The 20,438-nt window shown below is 48.3% G+C and overlaps 1 protein-coding gene across 1 annotated transcript in view; it reads right to left on the bottom strand.

The window, feature by feature from the left end:
- The window catches only part of WDFY4 (WDFY family member 4), a gene marked incomplete at both ends in the record, with an annotated part of 274,912 nt that overhangs the window by 14,676 nt on the left and 239,798 nt on the right, over positions 1 to 20,438 (bottom strand). Inside the window, 5 exons of the mRNA XM_080694795.1 lie at positions 886 to 1,070; positions 1,912 to 2,059; positions 5,536 to 5,748; positions 9,285 to 9,376; positions 12,330 to 12,483. Coding sequence (XP_080550921.1) covers positions 886 to 1,070; positions 1,912 to 2,059; positions 5,536 to 5,748; positions 9,285 to 9,376; positions 12,330 to 12,483 — 792 coding nt within the window. The remainder of the gene's footprint in view (positions 1 to 885; positions 1,071 to 1,911; positions 2,060 to 5,535; positions 5,749 to 9,284; positions 9,377 to 12,329; positions 12,484 to 20,438) is intronic.

The raw sequence follows: 20,438 nt of genomic DNA, 5'->3' as shown, positions 1-20,438 counted from the left end.
CACACCTCTGGGTGGGCTTGGAGTAGCCCTGGGACCAGCCAGGCTTGCCCTGGAGGTGACAGCGTGCACCGTGAGCTGGAGAGCTCGCTCCTCCTGCTACCAGGCGGTCATCCCACCCAGAAGTAGATAGTTATAGGGCCATGATCTTTTCCTTGACTCTCACTTTTTCTCCTTAGGGAAAGATTTCAAACAGAAAGCACAAATTGGGAGCATAAGAGGTTTATTTATGGAAGTAGGGCTCAGTATAAAAGAAGGCCACAGGCTGAGACAGGAGGATCAGAGGTTCGCAGCCAGCCTCAGCTACTTAGTGAGGCCCTCTGCAACACAGAGAGACCCTGTTTCAACATAAAGAACAAAACATAGGGCTGGGGTGTAGCTTGGACGTAGAATGCCCCTGGGTTCCATCCCTGGTGCTGAAATAGGAAAAAAGAAAGACAAAAGAACAAAAGAAAGAGAAATAAAAAAGAAGGCCATGATAAAGGGGGGTTAGTGTCCCTAGAAAGGGTCTGGCTCTGGGCTGTGGAGTCTCCACATGGCGTGCTTGTGGGAACTCTCACAGAGGACCTAGTGAGACCCATTAGGTTATGGGTGCAGGAGTTCAGCCTCCTCAAATTCCTGCCGTTTTCTAACTGCACTTCTCTAACCACAGCTGGGTAGGGAGCCCCATGTTTCTTTCCAGGAGGGCCTGCTTAACTTTCCCGGGGTCCTCCAGGTCTGGCCCAACCAGCTACCTAACACTTGGAATGTGGGGTTGAGGTCTGGCTTGTGGATGCCTTTGCATGGTCCTAAGCTGGGGGCCTGACCTCGGGGGTGGGAGAAAGTGGGTGTAGGTGGCTGTCCCTCCTCAGACTCTGGCCCTGGCTGCCCTGTCCCAGTGGGGCTCACCTTGTCTGAGCCATAAATCCCCAGGCAGCAGCTGAAGTCATCAAAGCCCCAGCTAAAGGTCCTGTTCCACAGAGGGGGCAGCAGCACCTTGTCCTTTTCCACCGCCAGGATTGTCTTTTCAGTCGGGACAATGTGGCCAATGGCCCCTTTGGGGGACTCTGATCCTAGAGAGAAAAGGTACATATCTACCCCCCAGTCAGTATGGCAGAGATTAGGCAGTGGACAAAGCTGAGCTCAGAGAGAAGGAGCCACCACAGGCTACCTGGACCTGTCCTTCCTTAGGGCACTGTGGCAGCCATGCCTGGGCCAGCTGGAGGACACGCCAGGGAGCGGGACTTGCTGTTGACCGGCCTGCATTGCAAACCTGGTGAAGCGGGCAAGCCAGTCCAGCCCTTCTGTGGAGTGGACGCAACGATTGATCACCGGTGTATGTCACCCGGCCGGCACGTGGCTCACCCTGAGACTGCACTTGCATCCCACAAGGGGGCTTGCTTTCCTCCTGGCCACCCCCTGCCCTGCTTTTTGCCAGGGGAAACCCCAAACCACTCTACTCCTGAGCCCCGTGGGCCTGGAGCAGGGCATGTGTTTTTCATTACATCGCCAAGGCCACCTGGGTGCTCAGAAGCAACAGTGACCAGAGTGTGGAGGCTGCAAACCCACCTAGGAAACTCAGACCTCCCTACACCTTCAGAGGGGAGAAGGTGTGTGTGAGTGTGTGTGTGTGTGTGTGTGTGTGTGTGTGTGTGTGTGTGTGCAGAGGTATGTATATATCTGGAATGTGTGTTTATAAGTGCATGTGCATACAAGAAAGAAAGTATATCTATGGCAGAGACAGACATACTGGTTTTAAAAAAATCAGAGTCCAACAGAGGTAGTCCTGCATAGAGGTGTCCCAGGCTACCACTGCATTTGGGGACACAGATGTTCAAAGCCAGATCCCAGTACTTTGCCCAAGTCCATGCCCCTGGACCTCCAGAGGACTGCAGTCTCTGCAGAATGTGAGGCAATGCGGGGCCAGGGACTCACCTTTGACTGTGACCTGGGAGGGCCTCAGTGACTGCAGGCTGTGCAGGAAGGGCTGGGGGTGGCCAGGCAGGCTCCCAAGTGTGGAGGCGTCCTTTCCAGGTGACAGCTTTCCCGCAGCGGTCCTGGCTGGGTGCGGCTTGGTGAAGAGCTGGAGACACACACACACACAGCACTCAGGGGCATCAGGGGGCAGACACCCAGAGGAGGAGCCGCGCCCAAGCACACCACAGCTGCACCCTACTCTGGGCACAGCCAGGATTGGGCTTCCTCCTAGCTGCTGCTGAAGGGCCTGGGGCTCAGAGCAGCTACTTTCCCAAGATCATGAAGCCAGTCCTTCTAGCTGCCAAATCTCTTCTTTCCCCGAGCTGCCAGGGTAAAGCTGACTGTGTCGAGGCCCTGGTTCCCAGGAGAGCTGCTCTCATATCCTGGTTAGACGCCCCTTTCCTTTTTAGACCACGTGGTTCCCTCCACTTGCTAGAATTATTTTTTGTAGTTTTCTTCCTAAAACCTGCAATCCTCTGGTCTCAGTACCCCAAATGCTGGGATTGCAGGCATGTGCCACCACACTGGGCTCAACGTGGAATTCTTTAACAGCATCCATGAAAATATCCAAAGAGCCCAGATGAACCCTGTTAATGTGTTCTCTTATTTCATTTTCTAATACATTGTTGGAAATGAGTTACAACTACTTTAAAAAACAGTATGGAGGATCCTCAGAAAAATGGGAATGAACCTACCACATGATCCAGCAATACCACTTCTGAGTACCTACCCAAAAGAATAGAAACCAAACTACCAAACTAATGCATGTGTGTCTATGTTCATAGCTGTACAATTCACCATTGTCAAACTTATTTCATTTTCTTCAGATTTCTGCCATTGAAATTGGCCCCAGTGCCAAGCTTTTTGCATCTCTGGAAAAAATCAGTAAGTACAAGGGTGTGCTACCAGGGCAGTCTCTGCTGCTGGGCCAGAGTGTGGGGCTCTGGCTCTGGAGCCTGCCCTCCCTGGCTTGGCTCCTGGAGGGCTGTTTGCTTCAGCCATCCACGCATTCCTGCACTCCCACAGGGAAGCTCTGCCGGGCACCATGCTGGAAGGAAGGGGCTGTGGGGTGGTGAGCAGGCCCCCACTGGGCACATAGACAGTGACAGAGGTCAAGTTCAAGGAGCACCTAGAGGCCTCAGAGCAGCCTTGGTGCAGTTACAGTCCTTGATCAAATGCTAAATTATCTAATAAAGCCATGTTGGCGATCAATTCAAACAGAAATTAAAACAATCATTTTTCAAGAGCCATTTAATAGTATACATTCTTCCTTACACAGAATGACTAACGTGGCTCCAGACTGGGACCCTGGGCCCTGGTACCTGCAGTAGCTCTTGCAGACACAGACCCTGGATGGAACAGTGTGTGGTCCTGCAGCACTTCAGTGTGTGTGTGTGTGTGTGTGTGTGTGTGTGTGTGTGTGTGTGTGTTTGCACACGCACGCGCTGGAGATTGAACCCAGGGGTATTCTACCTCTAAGCTATACCCCAATTTTTTAAATTTTGAAATAGGGCCTCACTAAGTTGTGGGAGGCTCCATTAAGTTGCTGAGGCTGGCTTCAAACCTGCAATCCTCTTATCTCAGCCTCCCAAATGCTGGGATTACAGAATGTGTCACCATGCCCAGCTTGGAAGCAGTTTAATCTTGTCTTCAGACTGATAAGGTTTTAGAACTCTTATTTTGATAAGTACTCAGAAATAGTTTTAAAAGTTATATTGATATACAGATTGTGCATTCCAAATCCCAAAATCCAAAGTCTGAAATGCTCTGAAGTCTCAAATCCTTTGAGCACTGGTACAATACTCAAAATGTTTCAGGTTGTGAGCCAGGCATGGTACACATGCCTGTAATCCCAGTACTTGGGAGGCTTGACAGGAAGACTGCTTATTCAAGGCCCGCCTCAACAACTTAGTGAGACCCTCAGAAACTTAGGGAGACCCTGTTTTAAAAAAAGAAAATAAAAAAGGGCTGGGGTGTAGTTCAGAAGTAGGATGCCCCTGGGTTTCATCCCCATTAACAAAATAAAACAAACAGAACAACAACAACAATAAAAAAAAAACCATGAAATAGGAATCATTTCCCAAGAACTTCAGATAAGGGACTCTCAACCTATACCACTAAGCATAATCAGAATCTAAAATCACATTTACTTCAAGAGTACACTGATGTGAAAAGATTTGTACTGAGGGACAAGGACTGTGGCTACATAAAGCTGGACCCAGTTGGACCATGGTGGCTATGACTTTAAATTATTTTTATCCCTTTATCTTTATTATCATATTTTTTAAAAGTTAAGAACTGAAGCCATCGCCACACTTCTTTCCTGCAATCCTCCCCTTTCCACAGCATCTGATCTCCAAGTCACGCTCGTGCCTTCTCATACCCCCTTTACCTGGAAGCCGAGAAAACTCCACAAGCAACACAGAGACAGACAGAAAAGATAGTGTGAGTTTTGCACCAGCTACAGGAGGAGCTCGGGCAGCCCTCAAAATGTGTGCAGGGAAGACTATCGCCCTGGATTGTCCCAATCTCCGGGTTTGGGCACTCGGCTTCCAGAGGCATTTATTACTCTCTGTCCAGGCTGGGACTCCAGCCTATGGGCTAGAGTCCCGACTCCACATGGCCATGTTCAGGATCAGAACCACGACTGGGAACCAAAAGGGCTGGGGTCAGTTGATTAAGCTGCTTATGCTTCACAAGTACTCAACACGGACACAGCTTCGTCTTGCAGGGCGACTGTCCCCACGGGAGATGAAGCGACAGTGGCAGGGCCCCGAGGAGACTGCAATTAACAAGGGGCCCAGCAGGAAAAAGGGAGATGTCTTCAAGCCCGTGGCAAGATGGTACATGCTTTCTTCTTACCTACCAGAGCTCTACCTCTGTTACACACTAATGGAGCAAATCCACATAAGTCATTTTTGGACTTCCTGATCCATAAAGTAATATTTTCTGTGCCCAGATCTTACTAGAGGTCCCAAAGATACAGTCACACTGATAATTAGCATTTGTTGAGGGCTGGCCACACTTCATGTGCTTTCAAGTACTTGATGAGTCTTAACTAATTGGAAATCCTAACCTTGAAGGGCAGATACTCAGAGTGCACACCTGCCAACCCAGTCTTGGGAGGCTGAGACAGGAGGGTCAAAACTTTGAGGCCAGCCTCAACAACTTAGCAAGGCCTTCAGCAACTTAGTGAGACCCTGTTTCAAAAATAAAGAATGAAATGGGGTATAGCTCAGAGGTACAGCTCATAACTCACCTGGGCTCAATCCCCAATGTGTTTTTTTATTTCTCCCTCTCTCATGAAGAATTAAATATGGTGAATTTATCATAGTGTCTATCACATGTATCAGAGAAGAATGCAGCCTTAGACATTATCATCAATAATATCACCATATCCTCACCATGGTAACTGAGGGGTAAGGCCTGAAACTGAAGGCACAGGAAGATGACTGAGGACCACTTTGCTCCTGTAGCCCTGTCCCTCACTCCTACCCCAAGAGAAAACATCTTCACTCTCATTTCTCAGCTCACAGTGCATGCACCTTGAAAACGCAGGCCAAAGGACACAGCCTACTATACCTGCTTGGGCACCTGTCCAAAGTTGCTGACAAACCCCAGGATGGTGCTCTTGATCAGGGGGTCCCTGATGCTGCTCAGGTCCATTTTGTCACCGTAGAAGTAGGGATGGAAGGTGTTGACCGCCTCTACCGCGGCTGGTCCCTGCTGCTTATACCCAAAAATCAAGTCGATCCAATGGTGGAGGTTGGCACTGACCAAGTCGCTTTCTAGGGCCTGTAATGAAAACCCAAAAGGCGTGAAATGCAGGCCTCTCAGAGACTCATGCACTCTCTGCACAATCAGAAGACACATGTTCCACACAGGAGAGATGAGTGATGACCACCAGGCAGGAGGGGCAAGAAGCGGACAGGCCAGCCGGCCACCCAGGGGCCACCGGACTTCTGCCTTGAGATGATTCCAAACCAGAAGTGACTGTCCACAGCACCCCAGCCCATCAGCTTCAGAAAATATCCATGCCACTCAGAACACCTACATGGTGTGAGTCTGGGAATGACATTCACATGGAGAACATAAAGTCTTGGTGGGAGGCTGGGACAGGAGGCTGGGACAGGTTGAAAACCAGCCTGGACAACTTGGCAAGACTATGTTTCAAAATAAAATAAAAAATTAGATGTGGTGAGCCGCCATTGAAAGATGGCGCCGGCTTCCTGCCTCTGAGCTTGATTAGGCACATGGCTGTGCAGGAAGCAACTCCATATTTGGAGGCTAGGGTTGCGTAACACATGACGTGGTGGTGACCTGACAAGCGTGAGCCAGTGAGTGAGTGAGATGTGGCAAGAAGTGATTGGGAGAGTTAATGTTTATAATGCCCTGCGCGAGGCAGATCTTCGCCATTCTGTTATTACGAGTATCCTGAATAAACGGCTTGCAAGAAGAGCTTCGTGTCGTGTCTTAATCGCTGGTCGAGGGACGCGACAATTAGAAAGGGCTGGGGGTATAGTTTTGAGGTAGAATGTCCCTAGGTTCAATCCCCAGTACCAGCAAATACATAAACAAGGCTGGGGGTATAGCTCAGTGGTAGAATATCCCTGGGTTTAATTTCCAGATACAAAAATTAAATAAAGTATTGGAGTCTTGCTGAGATCTGATCTCTAAATCCCAGAGATCTGGTTCACACCAGAAAATGTTGAGAGGTTGAGACCAAGCATAGTGAGCTGGGGAGCAGACTGCAGCCCAGCGCTGCTATTTACGTCTCCATAAAATCTGTTTCTTCATCTGTAGAATAGACATAATTGCACTTTCTTCAAGTATGAGGATCATTGTACTTTCTTCAAAGTGACGGGATTCTGCATGTATCTTCAAAGTGACAGTATCTGGTGCACGGGGCTGGGGGCTCCATGTCTCCAGATGACGGCACTGAGCACCTCTAGGTCCCAGGCCAGGGCCCGGGTTGTCTCAGGTTGTCCCTTCTCCTTAATGTCACCTCTCATCAGCAAGAATAGTCACCCCACCTCCAGGGAAGGCTCCTGTGTGGCCTTTGAACCTCCTCTCCCAGTATGCAACTTTCACACCTCAGACCCTCCCCCTGCAGGGGACACCCAGCTTCACTGAGGACTGAGGAATCACTAACATCTGGGTGGGGGTGGGGGTCTCCCTAAACCAGCCCCCCCCCCGGGCAGGGAAATGATAGGAGCTGCTGTTTGGCACAGCTCAGTCCCCAGGAAGGTGAGCTACCTTTGCTGGGGCATGTCGCTGGCAAGGAACATCTTAGCTACCTACCCCAAGGGCACATATGAGGACCCAGGAAACATGCTGTCCATAGGCAGGCCCACTGTCCCCAGCCCGGAGCATCGGAGATGTTCCAGACTCAGCCACAAAGCCTGGCTCTGAGTTTATAGCCGCTAAGTGGAACTCAATCTCACCCTGCTCAGGAACACAGCTCCCACTGGAAGCCAGTAGCATCTGCCTGGAACTAAAGTGACAATAAACAGGAGACAGAAATACTCTGTCACAGCAGCCAAGCACACAGTGCATTTTAGAAGTATCCCGATGGATGGTGCTGGCTCAAGTTAGGGGACCCAGGCTGGCAATGGTTCTATCAGGTGCCATCCCCCAGCAAGAGGAAATGTGGCCCAGTGTCTGCACATCCCAGCTCACCAGAGAAGGGCACCTTCTCTTCCTTCCTTCCCTTCCTTCCTTCTTCCCTCCCTCCCTCCTTCCCTCCCCTTCTCTTCTCTGCCCTTCGCTTCCTCTCCTCCTCCTCTTCTTCCTCCTCCTTCTCCTCTTTCTTCTTCTTTCTGGTACTAGGGATTTAATTCAGGGGTGTTCTACCTCTGAGCTACAGCCCCTGTCCTATTTTATTTTTTATTTTGAAACACAGTCTCACTAAGTTTCTGAGGGTCTCACCACCCTGAACTCACCCAGTCTCATCTGATAACACTTGTTTCTGCTAAACCTAGCATTTCTGGGCTGCATCCCTAGAACCCAAAGATGTTCATCTGGGATTGTCCTGGCTGCCTCTTTGGGTCCTCTGGGAGGACACACATTCCTCCATGCATAGCCAGGGAAGCCCAGTCAGCTCTACTGGGTTAGCTTCACTGAGATCTATGGCCAAAATGGCTTTGAAGCTAAGAAGGCAGCGCTAGAGTCATGCTATATGAAACGTGAGGAAAGGCACGGCTCTCCCAGACCTGGAGCACGCCTCAGGACCTTCTGCAGGTGTTCGCACTAACTCATTTGCTGTAGTGAATGTGTTATCATTTGCTAGCGACTGACTGCAGGAGGACAGCTATGCCTCATGGAAGGCCCTGGACCTGGGTGCAACGTTCAAGCTCAAAACAAACTCCAAAACAACACAGCCAAGGGCCAAAGCCTCTGAAACAGAGAGCCAAAATAAATGCTTCCTCCATTTTTTGGTTCTGGGGATTGAAGCCAGGGTTGTTCTACCTCTGAGTTGGTCCCTGGTCCTATTCTATTTTTATTTTGTTTTTTTGAAATAGGGTCTTATTTAGTTGCTGAGGGTCTCAATAAATTGCTGAGGCTGAACTTGAACCTGCAATCCTCTGTCATAGCCTCCCAAGCAGCCAAGTCCTGGGATTGAGAACGGGTGTCACCATTCTTCTTCCTTTTAGGTTTATTATCTCAAGTATTTGTCACTGCAATGGAAATGTGACTAACACACCCCTCCGCCTCTGTCAGTCTATAACTGCTCCAACTTCAAAAGCGTTTTTTCAGACATCCCCGTTTGTGATAGCTACATCCTCACCTTGCTGGTTGCTGAACTCCTTCCTAAGGCTGTTCCTCCACCTTATCAATGTTTCCTTGATGACTGGAGATGTTAAACATGTTTTCATCTCATGCTAATCCAGGCATTGGATCCAGAATAGATGTCCTCAAATGGCCTCTGGACTCCACCCACATTAGCCTTTCTGGATAGTCAGCCAAGCCCTTCCTCATCCTGGAAGATCCCTTGGCCAGCAGAGCCCCTTCGGCATACTGGGCAGCATGACCAGAGGGTGGCCCTGCTTGTAGGGCCAGCTGAGGTCACGGATGTGTCCCCCTTCTCATCCTAGAAGAATCCAAATTCTCTTCCTGTAGGGATGCCCACAACAAGCTGGCACAAGGCAGAGCCTAAAAGAGCTCTCACAACAGCCCAGGCATCTCCTGCCACCACAGGGTACAGACCCTGCCCCTCCCTGACACCAAGCCTCAGTGCTTGTCAGTTTCTCTGGGATAGAAGAAAGGCCTTTGTGGGGACTGCAGGGACGGTGAGCTGATGTCCAGTTACCTGGGGCGCTGGCGGAACTCACCTGTCTATGCAGGCTGATGAACTTCCGAGGGTCCCCATCTGCCCACGGAGGGAGCTGCACGTCCCCCAGCGCCGTCCCGTCCTGCATATGGCCTGAGTGGGATGAAACAGTAGTGACTGGGATAAATGGGAGCCCATGCAGGGCTAGGAACCAGGGACTTACACATTACCCCATCCTGGATTGCTGCTTCTACACAGGTTGGATAGGAGCTGGGTCCCGTGCTGTCCACTCTGCTTCCCGACTCCTCTCTCTGGGATGCTCCCAATTCTCATCTGCTTGGGCCCGGTGCCTGCATTTCCTCCACGAGGCCCTCCTTGCTCCTCAGCCAGCACCAGGGCTGGATTCCCAAGCTGAACATAACCGTCCTGGTGTCGCCACTGCTGGTTCTCTTTTCTAAAGTGGCTGTATCATTTGGCTTTTCCCACCAGTAGGGTACAACGTGTTCCCGTTGCTCCACTTCCTTGCCAACTCTTGGTTCTACCAGTTTTCTAAATTGAAGCTATTCTTCCTCCCCACTGCAGTATGTCTTTTCATCTGGGTGCTTAAGCAATAGGGGGAAAGGTGGTAATGATAACAGCATATTTTGAACCAAGTCTAGGCTAGGGATTGTGGGAGGCTCTTGGCACACATGATACTTCTGAATCTTTACTTTTAACTATAATGTATGCAGTTTTTTCTCCATTTTTTTGTACTGGGATTGAACCCAGAGGCATTCTTCCTTAGAATTATATACTCAATCCTTTTCATTTTTTTAAATAAATTTTGAAATGGAGTCTCAGTAAGTTGCTGAGAGTTATCACCAAGATGCTTAGGGTGGCCTTGAACTTAAGATCCTCCTCTCTCAGCCTCCCAAGTACTTGGATTACTTGGTATATGCCGCTGCACTTATATTTTCTCTGCATTTTTAAAGGGAGGACTGCAGGGGTTTGTGTGAGGATTCCACAGTCAGTAAGGAGTCTGGCTTCCAACCTAAGTCTCTCGCCTATCCATTAGATGAATAAGCCTTGAACAAGCTGCTTAGCATCCTTTGGACTCAGTTTTTTCACCTGTAAAACTGAAGGTGAAGACAATTGTTACCTCACAGGGCTAGAATAAAGATTATAATTATAGGGAACATTCAGATAATGTGCTTAGAATAATACCAGGCCTAGCTGGGTAGGGCAGCACATGTCTATAATCCCAGTACTTGAGAGACTGAGACAGGAGGATTGCAGGTTCGAGGCCAGCCGCAGCAACTTAGTAAGAACCTGTTTCAAAGTCAATAATAAAAAGGGCTGTAGGTCTAGCTCAAAGGTAGAATGTGCCTGGGTTCAATCCCTAGTAACAAATTGATGATGATGATGATGATGATGATGATGATGATGATGACGACGGTAATAATATCAAGTTTGTGATGGATGGTCAAAGAAATGTTAACTATGCTCTTTCTCAGACCTTCCAGAGCCTTCATGGCATGACTAGAACAACCCCCCTCTTCTCTCAGGCTGAAGGCCTGTGCCTCCCAGCCCTTCTCATCGTTCAGTCTCAGCTCTCCCAGCTCCTCCTCACCTGGGTCCTTCCTGGGCACCAGAATAATGTATGCTCCTCTGAGTCACTCTCAAACCATGTTTCTACCTGTCTCTAGGATCTGCCAGTACTGGAGAGCAGCTGAGTGGAAGGAAGTAAAGTTCACATCTTTCTTTGTCTATATTTTCTATCCCCTTCCCCACTTTTCAGGATGTAAACATCTTCAGGACAATCTCTTCCAGAAGACCCAGCTGAATTCCCAGTGCCTAAACCAGTGCCCTCAAATAGCAAACAGCAGGTGCTCAATAATCAGCTGGTCCCCAGCCTCCCTGAAGACACCTGCTCTCTCGGCCTCCATCCCTGGTCTGTGGATCATTTCTGCATCTAGCCCTGTCATGTTTTCCCCAAAGAGCCCGGCTTCATTTCTGAGACAGAGGTGGGCTTTGCTTGGTGCTTTACCCCCTGGCTGGCCAGTGCCCCTCCTCTTGGCATCCACTACCCCTGACTCATTCCTGTCCGAGGCCTCGTCCTACTTGCTGGGAACTGTCCCTTAGTTTTGTCCAGTGTTCTGCCCTGTGCATAACATGGGGAGTTAAGAATCCAAATGCTACTGAGCCCACCAAGTGCCACTGAACAGACTCTGTAGGCGTGGGCCGGGTGGGGGTGGGGGTGTTGAAATGCTCCACGGGTATCTCAGCTACAAGTCCAGAGCTGAAGACCATTGCACAGGTTCTACAGGAGACAGTCTCACCTGCTCTCCCCTGGGGCTGCACTTGGTCTGGCTCAAGGAGCTGCCTGTATGTGTTGTTTAAAAGAAGGGGAGCCCCCCAAAAGGGGGATTCTGATGCCTGAAGCATGCACTGGTGACGGTTCCCCTGCGCCCTCTGTAGCAGAGGTGATTCCCAGCCTGGTGGCATGCATAGCCTCCCTGTACTTGGTGGAGAGCTTTCCCACACTTTGTCCTGGCTCTGACTGTGTATCTCTTCAGCAAATGTCCCTCCCCAACGCTCATGAATTTGCAGTAGAGGCTCAAAGAATGTGCATTCTCCAGGGGATCCCCACCCCTAAGTTTTTGTCCCTCTGCTAAAGTAGAAAGAGGGCCTGGATCGTCCTGGGCTGCGGGGTCACAGAGGAACCCTCAGCCAGAGCCTGCATCTTTGTGGGGCTGGTGAGAATAGAGCTGGTAAGGAGCAGGTGTGGTCCAAGGCTATGAGGCAGAAGGGCAGTGCTAGACCTGGGCTACTTGCAAAGGCTCCTGCTCTTTGGCTGCTGCCTCATTGCAGAATAAAGCCAGGGACTCTCAGGAAAAGGACGTGGCAGGGGCAGGGGCTCAGCACTGTCCCTGCAGCCTGGGGCCCAGCGGTCTTCCCCACAACCAGCAGAGGCCTTCTATCCTACATCCAGGTCCTGGTGAGAGACATGTTTGAAGTTTCCCAACAAAGATGTTGACACAGTTATTTACCGCTAAGGAGCTGCAGGCAAGAGAACATGTCCCCAGCCTTCTCACTCCTGGCACCAACCTTGCTGGGCCTCACTCACCAAACTCCACTGCATTGCAGTTAGTTAAGAACTCAGGCAGGTAGAAGAACTCTGGGGTCAGCTCTCTGACATCACTCATATTCTCTCTGGAAGCAGACTCCCATGCACTCTTCACACTGTGGAACATCCTATCTGCCACATCAAAGCTTCCGCCCTGCAGGAAGAGGGATGGACAGGGTCAGCCACATGTGCCAGAGTTCTCAGGCTGGCCATGCCCTGTGCACAGGTCTCTTTGCCTCCACTGGGCCTCAGTGGTACAGTCCCAGGTGCAACACTTCCTTCGTTCTCTGACACAGACTCAGTCCTCAGCCCATGATAAGTGCAGTGATTCCTTCACACACCTGTTTACCCAACGGCTCTTTGGAAACCTGAACCATCTATCACATTCCATGACCCAGGGATCCTGTTTCCCCATCCTGGAAATCTGAGTTCAGATTAGAGATAGGAATGCTAAGGTCACTCGTTGGACCATTCTCAAGGTAGCCAAGGGCCACTATGAGTTCAGCCCTTCACAGGAGACAGTGAGAAAGAGTATATCTTGGACTTGGCTCTTGAGAGGCTCACAGTCTCGGGGGCCATGGACAGGAAAGAAAGAGCTGCCTACAGGACAGAGACAGGCCAGATGGCCACTCAGAAGGTCAGCAGAGGTTTCCTGGGTTCTCCAGAATGGAGGTGAGGCCGGAGCTTAGCCAGGGAGAATTGGGCAAAGTCTTCTAAATAGAAGCTCCCCTTGGCAAGGAGCAGTGCCCTGGTGTTGTTCAACATCACACTAATGGCATTCTGGGGTGGAAGGATGCAGGAGCGGGGGCTCACTCAGGGGCCTTGGCCTTGAAGAGAGACAGCAGGTCTGAGGACAGGCATCCAGAGTTGCCAGGGCAGGAGGCTGACACACAGAGCCAGGATGTCTGCAGTGCCTGCAGAGGCCGGCCTGGGTTACTGATGGCTGGGTCTGCAAGACGTCAGGCTAAATTCTCTCCTTAGATGTACTGGTCCTCTCATCTGATTTGTCAAATCTTCATTTTACTTGTCAAATTGATCACCCTTATTCATTAGGTGATCTTGGGGGTCCAGAGGAACCCCACACCGGGTCTCAATTAGAGAAAGGAAGATTTCAGGTAATTTTCTAAAACAGGGCCTCAGATCCACTTAAATTTGGAGACATCCAAGGAACATCTGCCTGGCTGGAATTCTGTCACTCACTTGGCCCCATCAGGGTTACACCATTGCTTAACAAGAACTTGTCCTTTTGCCAACTTCTATACCACACAAATGTAGCCCTAAGAAGAACTGCTTGGCCCCCATCATGTTATTCCTGTTTCAGAGGGCTGGACACTCCCATCAGCACTTACCTAAGGCAGCTGTGGACAGCTGTAGGTATGAATGAAGCCTAAAAAAGGTAAAAGCCTTCTCTTGGTATGTCTGTATGTTAGGTACTTTATGCATCCTTAGGCTATTTCTCCTATCCACACGGCAGGTGCATTGAAAAGAAAACAGCATTTCTATTTCACAGACCAGAAAACAGAGGATCCTCAAAGTATACTGATTATCCAAAGCCATCAAAACAATTAATACAAAGCTGGGGCAAAACCCAGTCTCACTCCTAGGGCATGCATTGCCCCATGCTAGTTCCCTAGGTAAGCCCCCAGACCTAGGACAAACTGAATCTACTATGTATGGGCCAAGTTGAGACTCAGCTCTTTCTGCCACATACCTGAGACGGGCCACACCTGGACATCCTGGTGGGTGTGTGAACCAGCCAGCTTTGCCAGCCAGACTTGAGGATCCAGCAGGACCCATGGGTCACACTATGCATAAAGACAGAGACTGCAAAACATCTAGTGAATCATGGGGTCTCAACCAAACACAGAACATGGACAGCTTAAAGATGTGGCTCTTTCTGGAGGTTACTTTGCCCCTGGTTGAAATTAGGGAATGATATCCGTCGTCAAATTTAAATTTAAATTTAAATGGAAATAAAATGGGGGGGGGGAATCAAAGTAAATCTGCATCTAACGAGTGAGTCACTGAAATGTATTAAGAGCTTCGTGTACTTAATCTGCAGCCCGAGCCCTACATCTGTGGGAGATTGATGCCTTCTCCTCCTCCCATTTTTTCCTTTTGCAGCTTTTATGAGCACTGATGGTAATCTCCTGAGAAACAATATGATTTGGTAATAAAAAGATTACCTGTATTAAATAAAAATAATATATACATAGGAAATATTGTTAGTGCTACAAATCTGGTTAAAGATATTACCACCAAGAAAAATGTTATTTTTTCACAGCTGTCTAATGCATTTTAGCAAAAGTAATATCTTTAAAACTTAAGCCTGTATTATTTATAAAGGAAGCAATAACTGATTTTCCTATTTCCCATATTAATAAATACATTTGCATACATTTGTTTCAAAATTAATGGGTTTTCTCACTTCAGCAATACAGAAGAAAATGCCAAATTCCCTAGAAGAAAAAGTGGAGTTGCTTTGTTACTTGTCTGTGGACCGACAGAAACTCTGGTGGTGATGAAGTGAGTTCCACCTACAACATGATTCACAGGAAAAGAAATAAAGAGAAAAGGCGGAGAAAATAGAAGAGAGAAAGCAGGAAGGAAAGATGCAGAAAGACCCACAATTCAAGTTTACAGGGTGCCCAGAGAAGGAAAGTCCAAAATAAAATCAAATAAAACAAACAAAATTAAGTCTAGAGCCTAGATGGAAACAGAATGATCAGAGAGAATTCTTGAACCGAGATCTATTTTGCAGATATTCTAGAATATCAAGAATAATGAATCCTGCATGTATCCAAACAGACAAAAAAAAAAAAAAAAAAAAAAAAAGAAGCAAGGGCATCACGGTCAACAAATGAACAACTTTTTATTGGCAGATTTTCCCACATGACATCGGATTCAGAAGATAATGTAGCCAGGTCAAGGTTGGGGAGTTCTGAGGCAAAAGGTTATGTTTTGGCTTTTAGCTCTTTAAGTCATCATTCACACTCAAGGACACCAAAAATACATTTTAATATTTCTGGGTTTAGAAATAATATTATTGTAGACATCTTTTCTCAGGAAAATAAGAGGTGCTTCATCTTGCTAAGAGATTAATCAAAATTAAATGCATAATCGTGGGACAAGAAGAACCTGAAAAAGATGGTTGCTGACACTGATGTGAGTTAAAATCAGAGGAAAAAACCCATAATTATGGCACATTGGTTATACTGTAACCAGATACCCCCTGAGAAGGAATACTCCATAGTACAGGCAATGCTTTCTGTGAGGGCAGCGCCTGAGTGTACCACCATCTCTGGATAAGCACCTCAACTGTCACATCCTTAAACCCTCTCCAACTCAGGCAGAGAAAATACATAAGGGAAAACATTCCATTCTTGACCCACACTCACAGGAAATTCAGAAACTGCATGTGTTCAAGTTCACCGGAATGCACAGATATCTTTATAACCTATGCTAGAAGTGCAGTCTTCCTTCCAGGTAAGACTGACTGAATCAGCTCACTCCCCGCTAGAAAATGGATTGGTTTTATGAGCAGGCTGACAATCCATGCTCACCATGGACAATTTTCCCAATAATTAAAAAGCGTCTCATGCAAACAATCCACTTGCAGAACCTGTTATTGTTTGAATTTGATATGTTCCCCAAACCCTCGTGTGTTAACTAATACAGCCTTGTCCAGGGGGAAACATGACTGGAGGTGAATCCCAGAAAGGGAGGTGGAGTGGCAATGCGGGGACAGTCATTCTGGGGCAGGCTAGCTGCAGTATTCCCCTCTCTTCCCCTTTCTCTGTTCCCCATCACCATGAGCTGAGGGTGCTGTCTCAACTCCACCATGCCTGGGCTCTGCGGAGGAGGCCTGGCCACACACAGACTGAAATCTCCAGAACTGTGATCGAATAAAACCCTTCTTTCTCTAATGTGTGTGTGTGTGAGGTGTTGGGTCACAGCTGTGAGAATGTTGAGTAGAACAAAACCCTGTTAGTGTGTCAATTGATTTATGCTGCGGTGTGTCCATTATAAAGGGCACTTTGACCCTGGGACCAGACAGATGTGGGTGGGAGTCCCAGGACCCATTTACTTGCAGGGTAAACATGAATTTATTATTCTCTTTAGGCACCCATTCTTCCCTCTGTAAACTTTGGATGACTGTTGTGGATGTATAAACAAGTATGTATATGTGTATAAGTGAGTGTGGGTTCATGAGTGTGTATGTACATATGTGTATACCTAAGTGTGTACATAGGTGTGCAATTGAATGTGAATGCATGCTAGTATGTATGTGAGTGTGTGCATGTGAGTATTACATGTGAGTGCACACACATATGTGTGCATGTGCATGCAAGTAAGTGTGGGTACATGCTAGTGTATATGTGTGTATGTGTATCTGTGTGGATGTGAGTGTGTGCACTGTGTACATATGTGTAATCTGAGTGTGTGAAAGTGTGTACAAGTATGTGTACATAGTGTGTGCATATGTGTACCTTATGTGTAAATCTCAGTGTGTGCATGTGAGTGAATGTGTATGTGTACATCTGGGTATATATAAGTATGTGTAAGTGAGTGTGGATACAAGTGTATGTGTGCATATGGTTGTGTGCCAGTGAGTGTGTCTAGGCAAGTGTATATACATATGTGTACATCTGAGTGTGTGCATGTGAATTTGTGTAAGTATGTGTGGGTACAAGTGTGTGTACATGTGTATATCTGAGTGTATGCATGAGAGTATGTGTGCACAATGTTTGCATCTTGTGTACAAGATGTGCAATGTGCAAGAGCATATGCAAATGAGTGTGGGTACAAACAAGTGTGTACATCTGAATATGTGTGCAAAAGAGTATATTTGCATGTGAGTTATGTACATATGTATACATCTGAGAGTGTGCATGTTAGTGTGTGCAAGCATGTGGGCACATGTGAATTTGTGTACTTATATGTACATCTGAGTGTGTATGTGTGAGTGTGCACAACTGTGCGTATATGGCACACTTCATGTGGTGCCCTAGCCACAAAGACAGTGGTGTCAAATTAACCAGGTCTTTTGTTCTCTTCCTGCATAGATTGGAGACTGGGGAGCAATCTTGGGCTTCTGCCCCAATATCAGAGCAAATGGGAAAGGCAACCAGGGATCCATATAAAGAAAAAGGAAATAGAAATAGAGTAGAGGGAAGGGAAGAGGGGTGGCAGCCCCTTGAACCTGAGACAGGGGCAGGAGGTCGAGGAAGACTAAATAGTCTTAGGATGGGAATAGGAGATAGAGGTGTCATGGTTTGGATGTAGTCAACCCCGGAAAGACTGACAATGAATGCAAAAATCTTCCCAGGAGAAATACCTGAATCAGGGCTCTAATCTCACGAGTGGATGCATCCATTGGTGGGTTAGTAATTAGAATCGGTTTCCTGGGCAGTACCTACAGGGTGGGGGTGTACCTGGAAGAGGTGGGTGACTGGAGGTGTGGCCTCGGGGACTGCATCTGTCCCTGCTTTCTCCCTCTCTCTTTTCTTCTAGGGCCACAGGCTGAGAGCAGCTTGCCCCCAGCACACCATACTGCTGCATGACGTCTCTGCCTTGGAACGGACCAACCATGGACTGCACCTCTGAAACCCTGAGCCAAATAAACCTGGCCTCCTCTAAGCTGTTCGTGTCGGGTATCGTGGTCACAGTGACTAAAACAGAGGCAGTTTTTAGGCAACACCACCGATGTGTGAGGAGACAACAGCTGGACGAACATTCCATTGATCTTTGCGGACCTGACATCCTACTCGCAATATGAAACCCGTACATCCCAGGAGGTACTTATGAAGCCGAGGCACTAGCCCAGCTGACTAATCGGTCTTGCTTGGGCTTGCGGATGGGCTGACCCCAGAGGAACTCCCTTTCTTGTGAATGTGGCTCTTTCCCTAACAAGTAGACTCCAGGAAGGCACAGCTCACACCGCCTACAGTGACGAGGCGAGCAGACATAGGTGAAGTCCTCAGAAGAATCCTCTTCCCCTCAGTGAGGGGTACAGAAGTACAAAAGATACAGAAACCGAGGCTCCGTTATGTAATGCTACGTACTAGAAAGTTCTAGGGCCAGAGGCTTATCTAGAGTCAGGACCGCCTGACTCTCACATGTGCCCTTCATTGAGTCTGTGTAATCATAATTATAGTGCACTGGAAACCCTGAAGGATTCTCGTCAAGTCTCCATTTGGGACCTTACACATCCTGCTCCATGGTGCTGCCTTCTCAGCACAGCTGAGGTTTCTGGGTCCAGCCCGGCAGACCTGGCAGCACTGGGTAGGCCAGCTCTGCACAAAATGCCCAGGGAGCGGGTGCCAGGCTGAGGCTGGGTCCACACAGACCTTCTGGCTTCCTCAGGCAGCCCTGACCCAGGCATTGGTCCCTCTGGAGCTACCAGGTTAACAGCCAGCATTGGCCAAGTACGTCCCAAAGGTTCCCCGTTCTCTCTGCAGTTAGCATCTGTCTAACACAAAACCCAGCCATCTCGCCTCAGGTGGTTCAGAAAACCCTTCCCCACTGCTAGTAACAGCTGACTTCACATGGGCTGTGACTTAATTAGCACAGCACTTTATTTCTGTTTCTTATTAAATGTGGCAGCAGCAGTAGCAGTCATGGATGCTGTGTCCGTGCTGGGCCCCACCGTAGCTGGGTCTGGTATCGGGCATGAGAGCAATTGCAGCTTTTGCTGTGGCTGATAACAGTGGCCAGCCGGCAGGGGTGTGGCCTCCTGGTGATGCAGCTTCCTGGAGGCCCACAGACTCTGGCTCCAGGCTGGAGAGATTCATGAGAACTACAGCTCCCTGGAGCTGCTGGTAGTCGGGAGCAGTCCCCGGCCCTGGCTGACTGCAGTCCACACTCTGGAGGAGTGGGATGGAGTGCACAGTTGACACGTGTCTGGTCACACTGCCTGCATGTGCCACCTGCTCAGAGCACACAGAACGTACATACACAGTGGGCCTCTGTCTCCACCGCTTCCTCGTTCACACATTCAACCAACCATGGTTCAGAGATATGTGGGAAAAAATTGTGCTGTCCTGAACATGTACATTATTCCCTAAACAGTACAGCAGAACAATATTTACATAGCATTTACATTCTATTAAATGCAATAAGAAATCAAGAATTAACTTAAAGTATATAAAAGAATGTGCCGACTTTATATGAAAATACCATGTTATTCTAATAAGGGACTTGAACATCCATGAATGTTGTTATTTGTTGGGATCTTGGGACAAATTCTTCCATAGATAGTTTGGAATGACAAAACCAAATACTCTGGATAATTAGGATTTAAGCTGAGTGTGGTGGCGCACACCTATAATCCAGTACTTGAGAGGCTGAGACAGAAGTGTTACAGGTTTGAGAACATCTTCAGCAAGTAGTGAGAATCTTATCAACTTAGTAAGATGCGTTTCAAAATAAAAAAAAAAGAATAGGGCTAGCTTGGAGGTGCTAGTGGGTTCAACCAGTACAAAAAAAAAAAAGCTATTAGGGAAATACGTTTGGGACAGAAAAACAAACAGTAGAGGTTATGTGTCAATCCTAAGACCAATGAGAACTACAGCTTATAGTGCTAAGATCAATCTAAATTTAATAGCAGTTAACTGTGAGGGTAATAAAGCACCTATTACCCCCAGAAAGCAGAACAGACAATCCTGCAACTTGTAGGTGTGTGTAAGAGTTTCTCTGCCGCCCCCATCTCTCTGCACAGCACACTGTAAGCTCAGAGAGCTCCGTGCCCAACTCTCAACAGCCCAACAGGCCACTGGACACGTGACGAGGGCACAGTATGTGCCAGGAAGGATTTTTGATGGCCACCACATGCTGTCACTCTGACTGGGTGCACAGGGGCTGCATCGCTCACACACAGCTGGCATCTGTACACCAAATGCCTGCCTGCCTGTCACACCATGTGTGTGCCTGCATGTGACATCCTTAGAGGGACTCTTTAGGAAATATGACTTTGAAAATGGTATGTGTCCCTTTCTCCTGAATATACTGTCTCCTCTGGGAAACCTCTGGGGACCCCACGTGCTTTATTCACTGTAACTGCTTCAGGCTCAGTGTCCCCAGGGCTGGAACCCAACACATCTTCATCGT

Source organism: Muscardinus avellanarius (assembly GCF_963383645.1).
Source record: "Muscardinus avellanarius genome assembly, chromosome: 4".
In the NCBI taxonomy this organism is placed as follows: Eukaryota; Metazoa; Chordata; class Mammalia; order Rodentia; family Gliridae; genus Muscardinus; species Muscardinus avellanarius.
The sequence above is the reverse complement of the archived record's forward strand: the minus strand, read 5'-3'. Positions and strand labels throughout refer to the sequence as shown.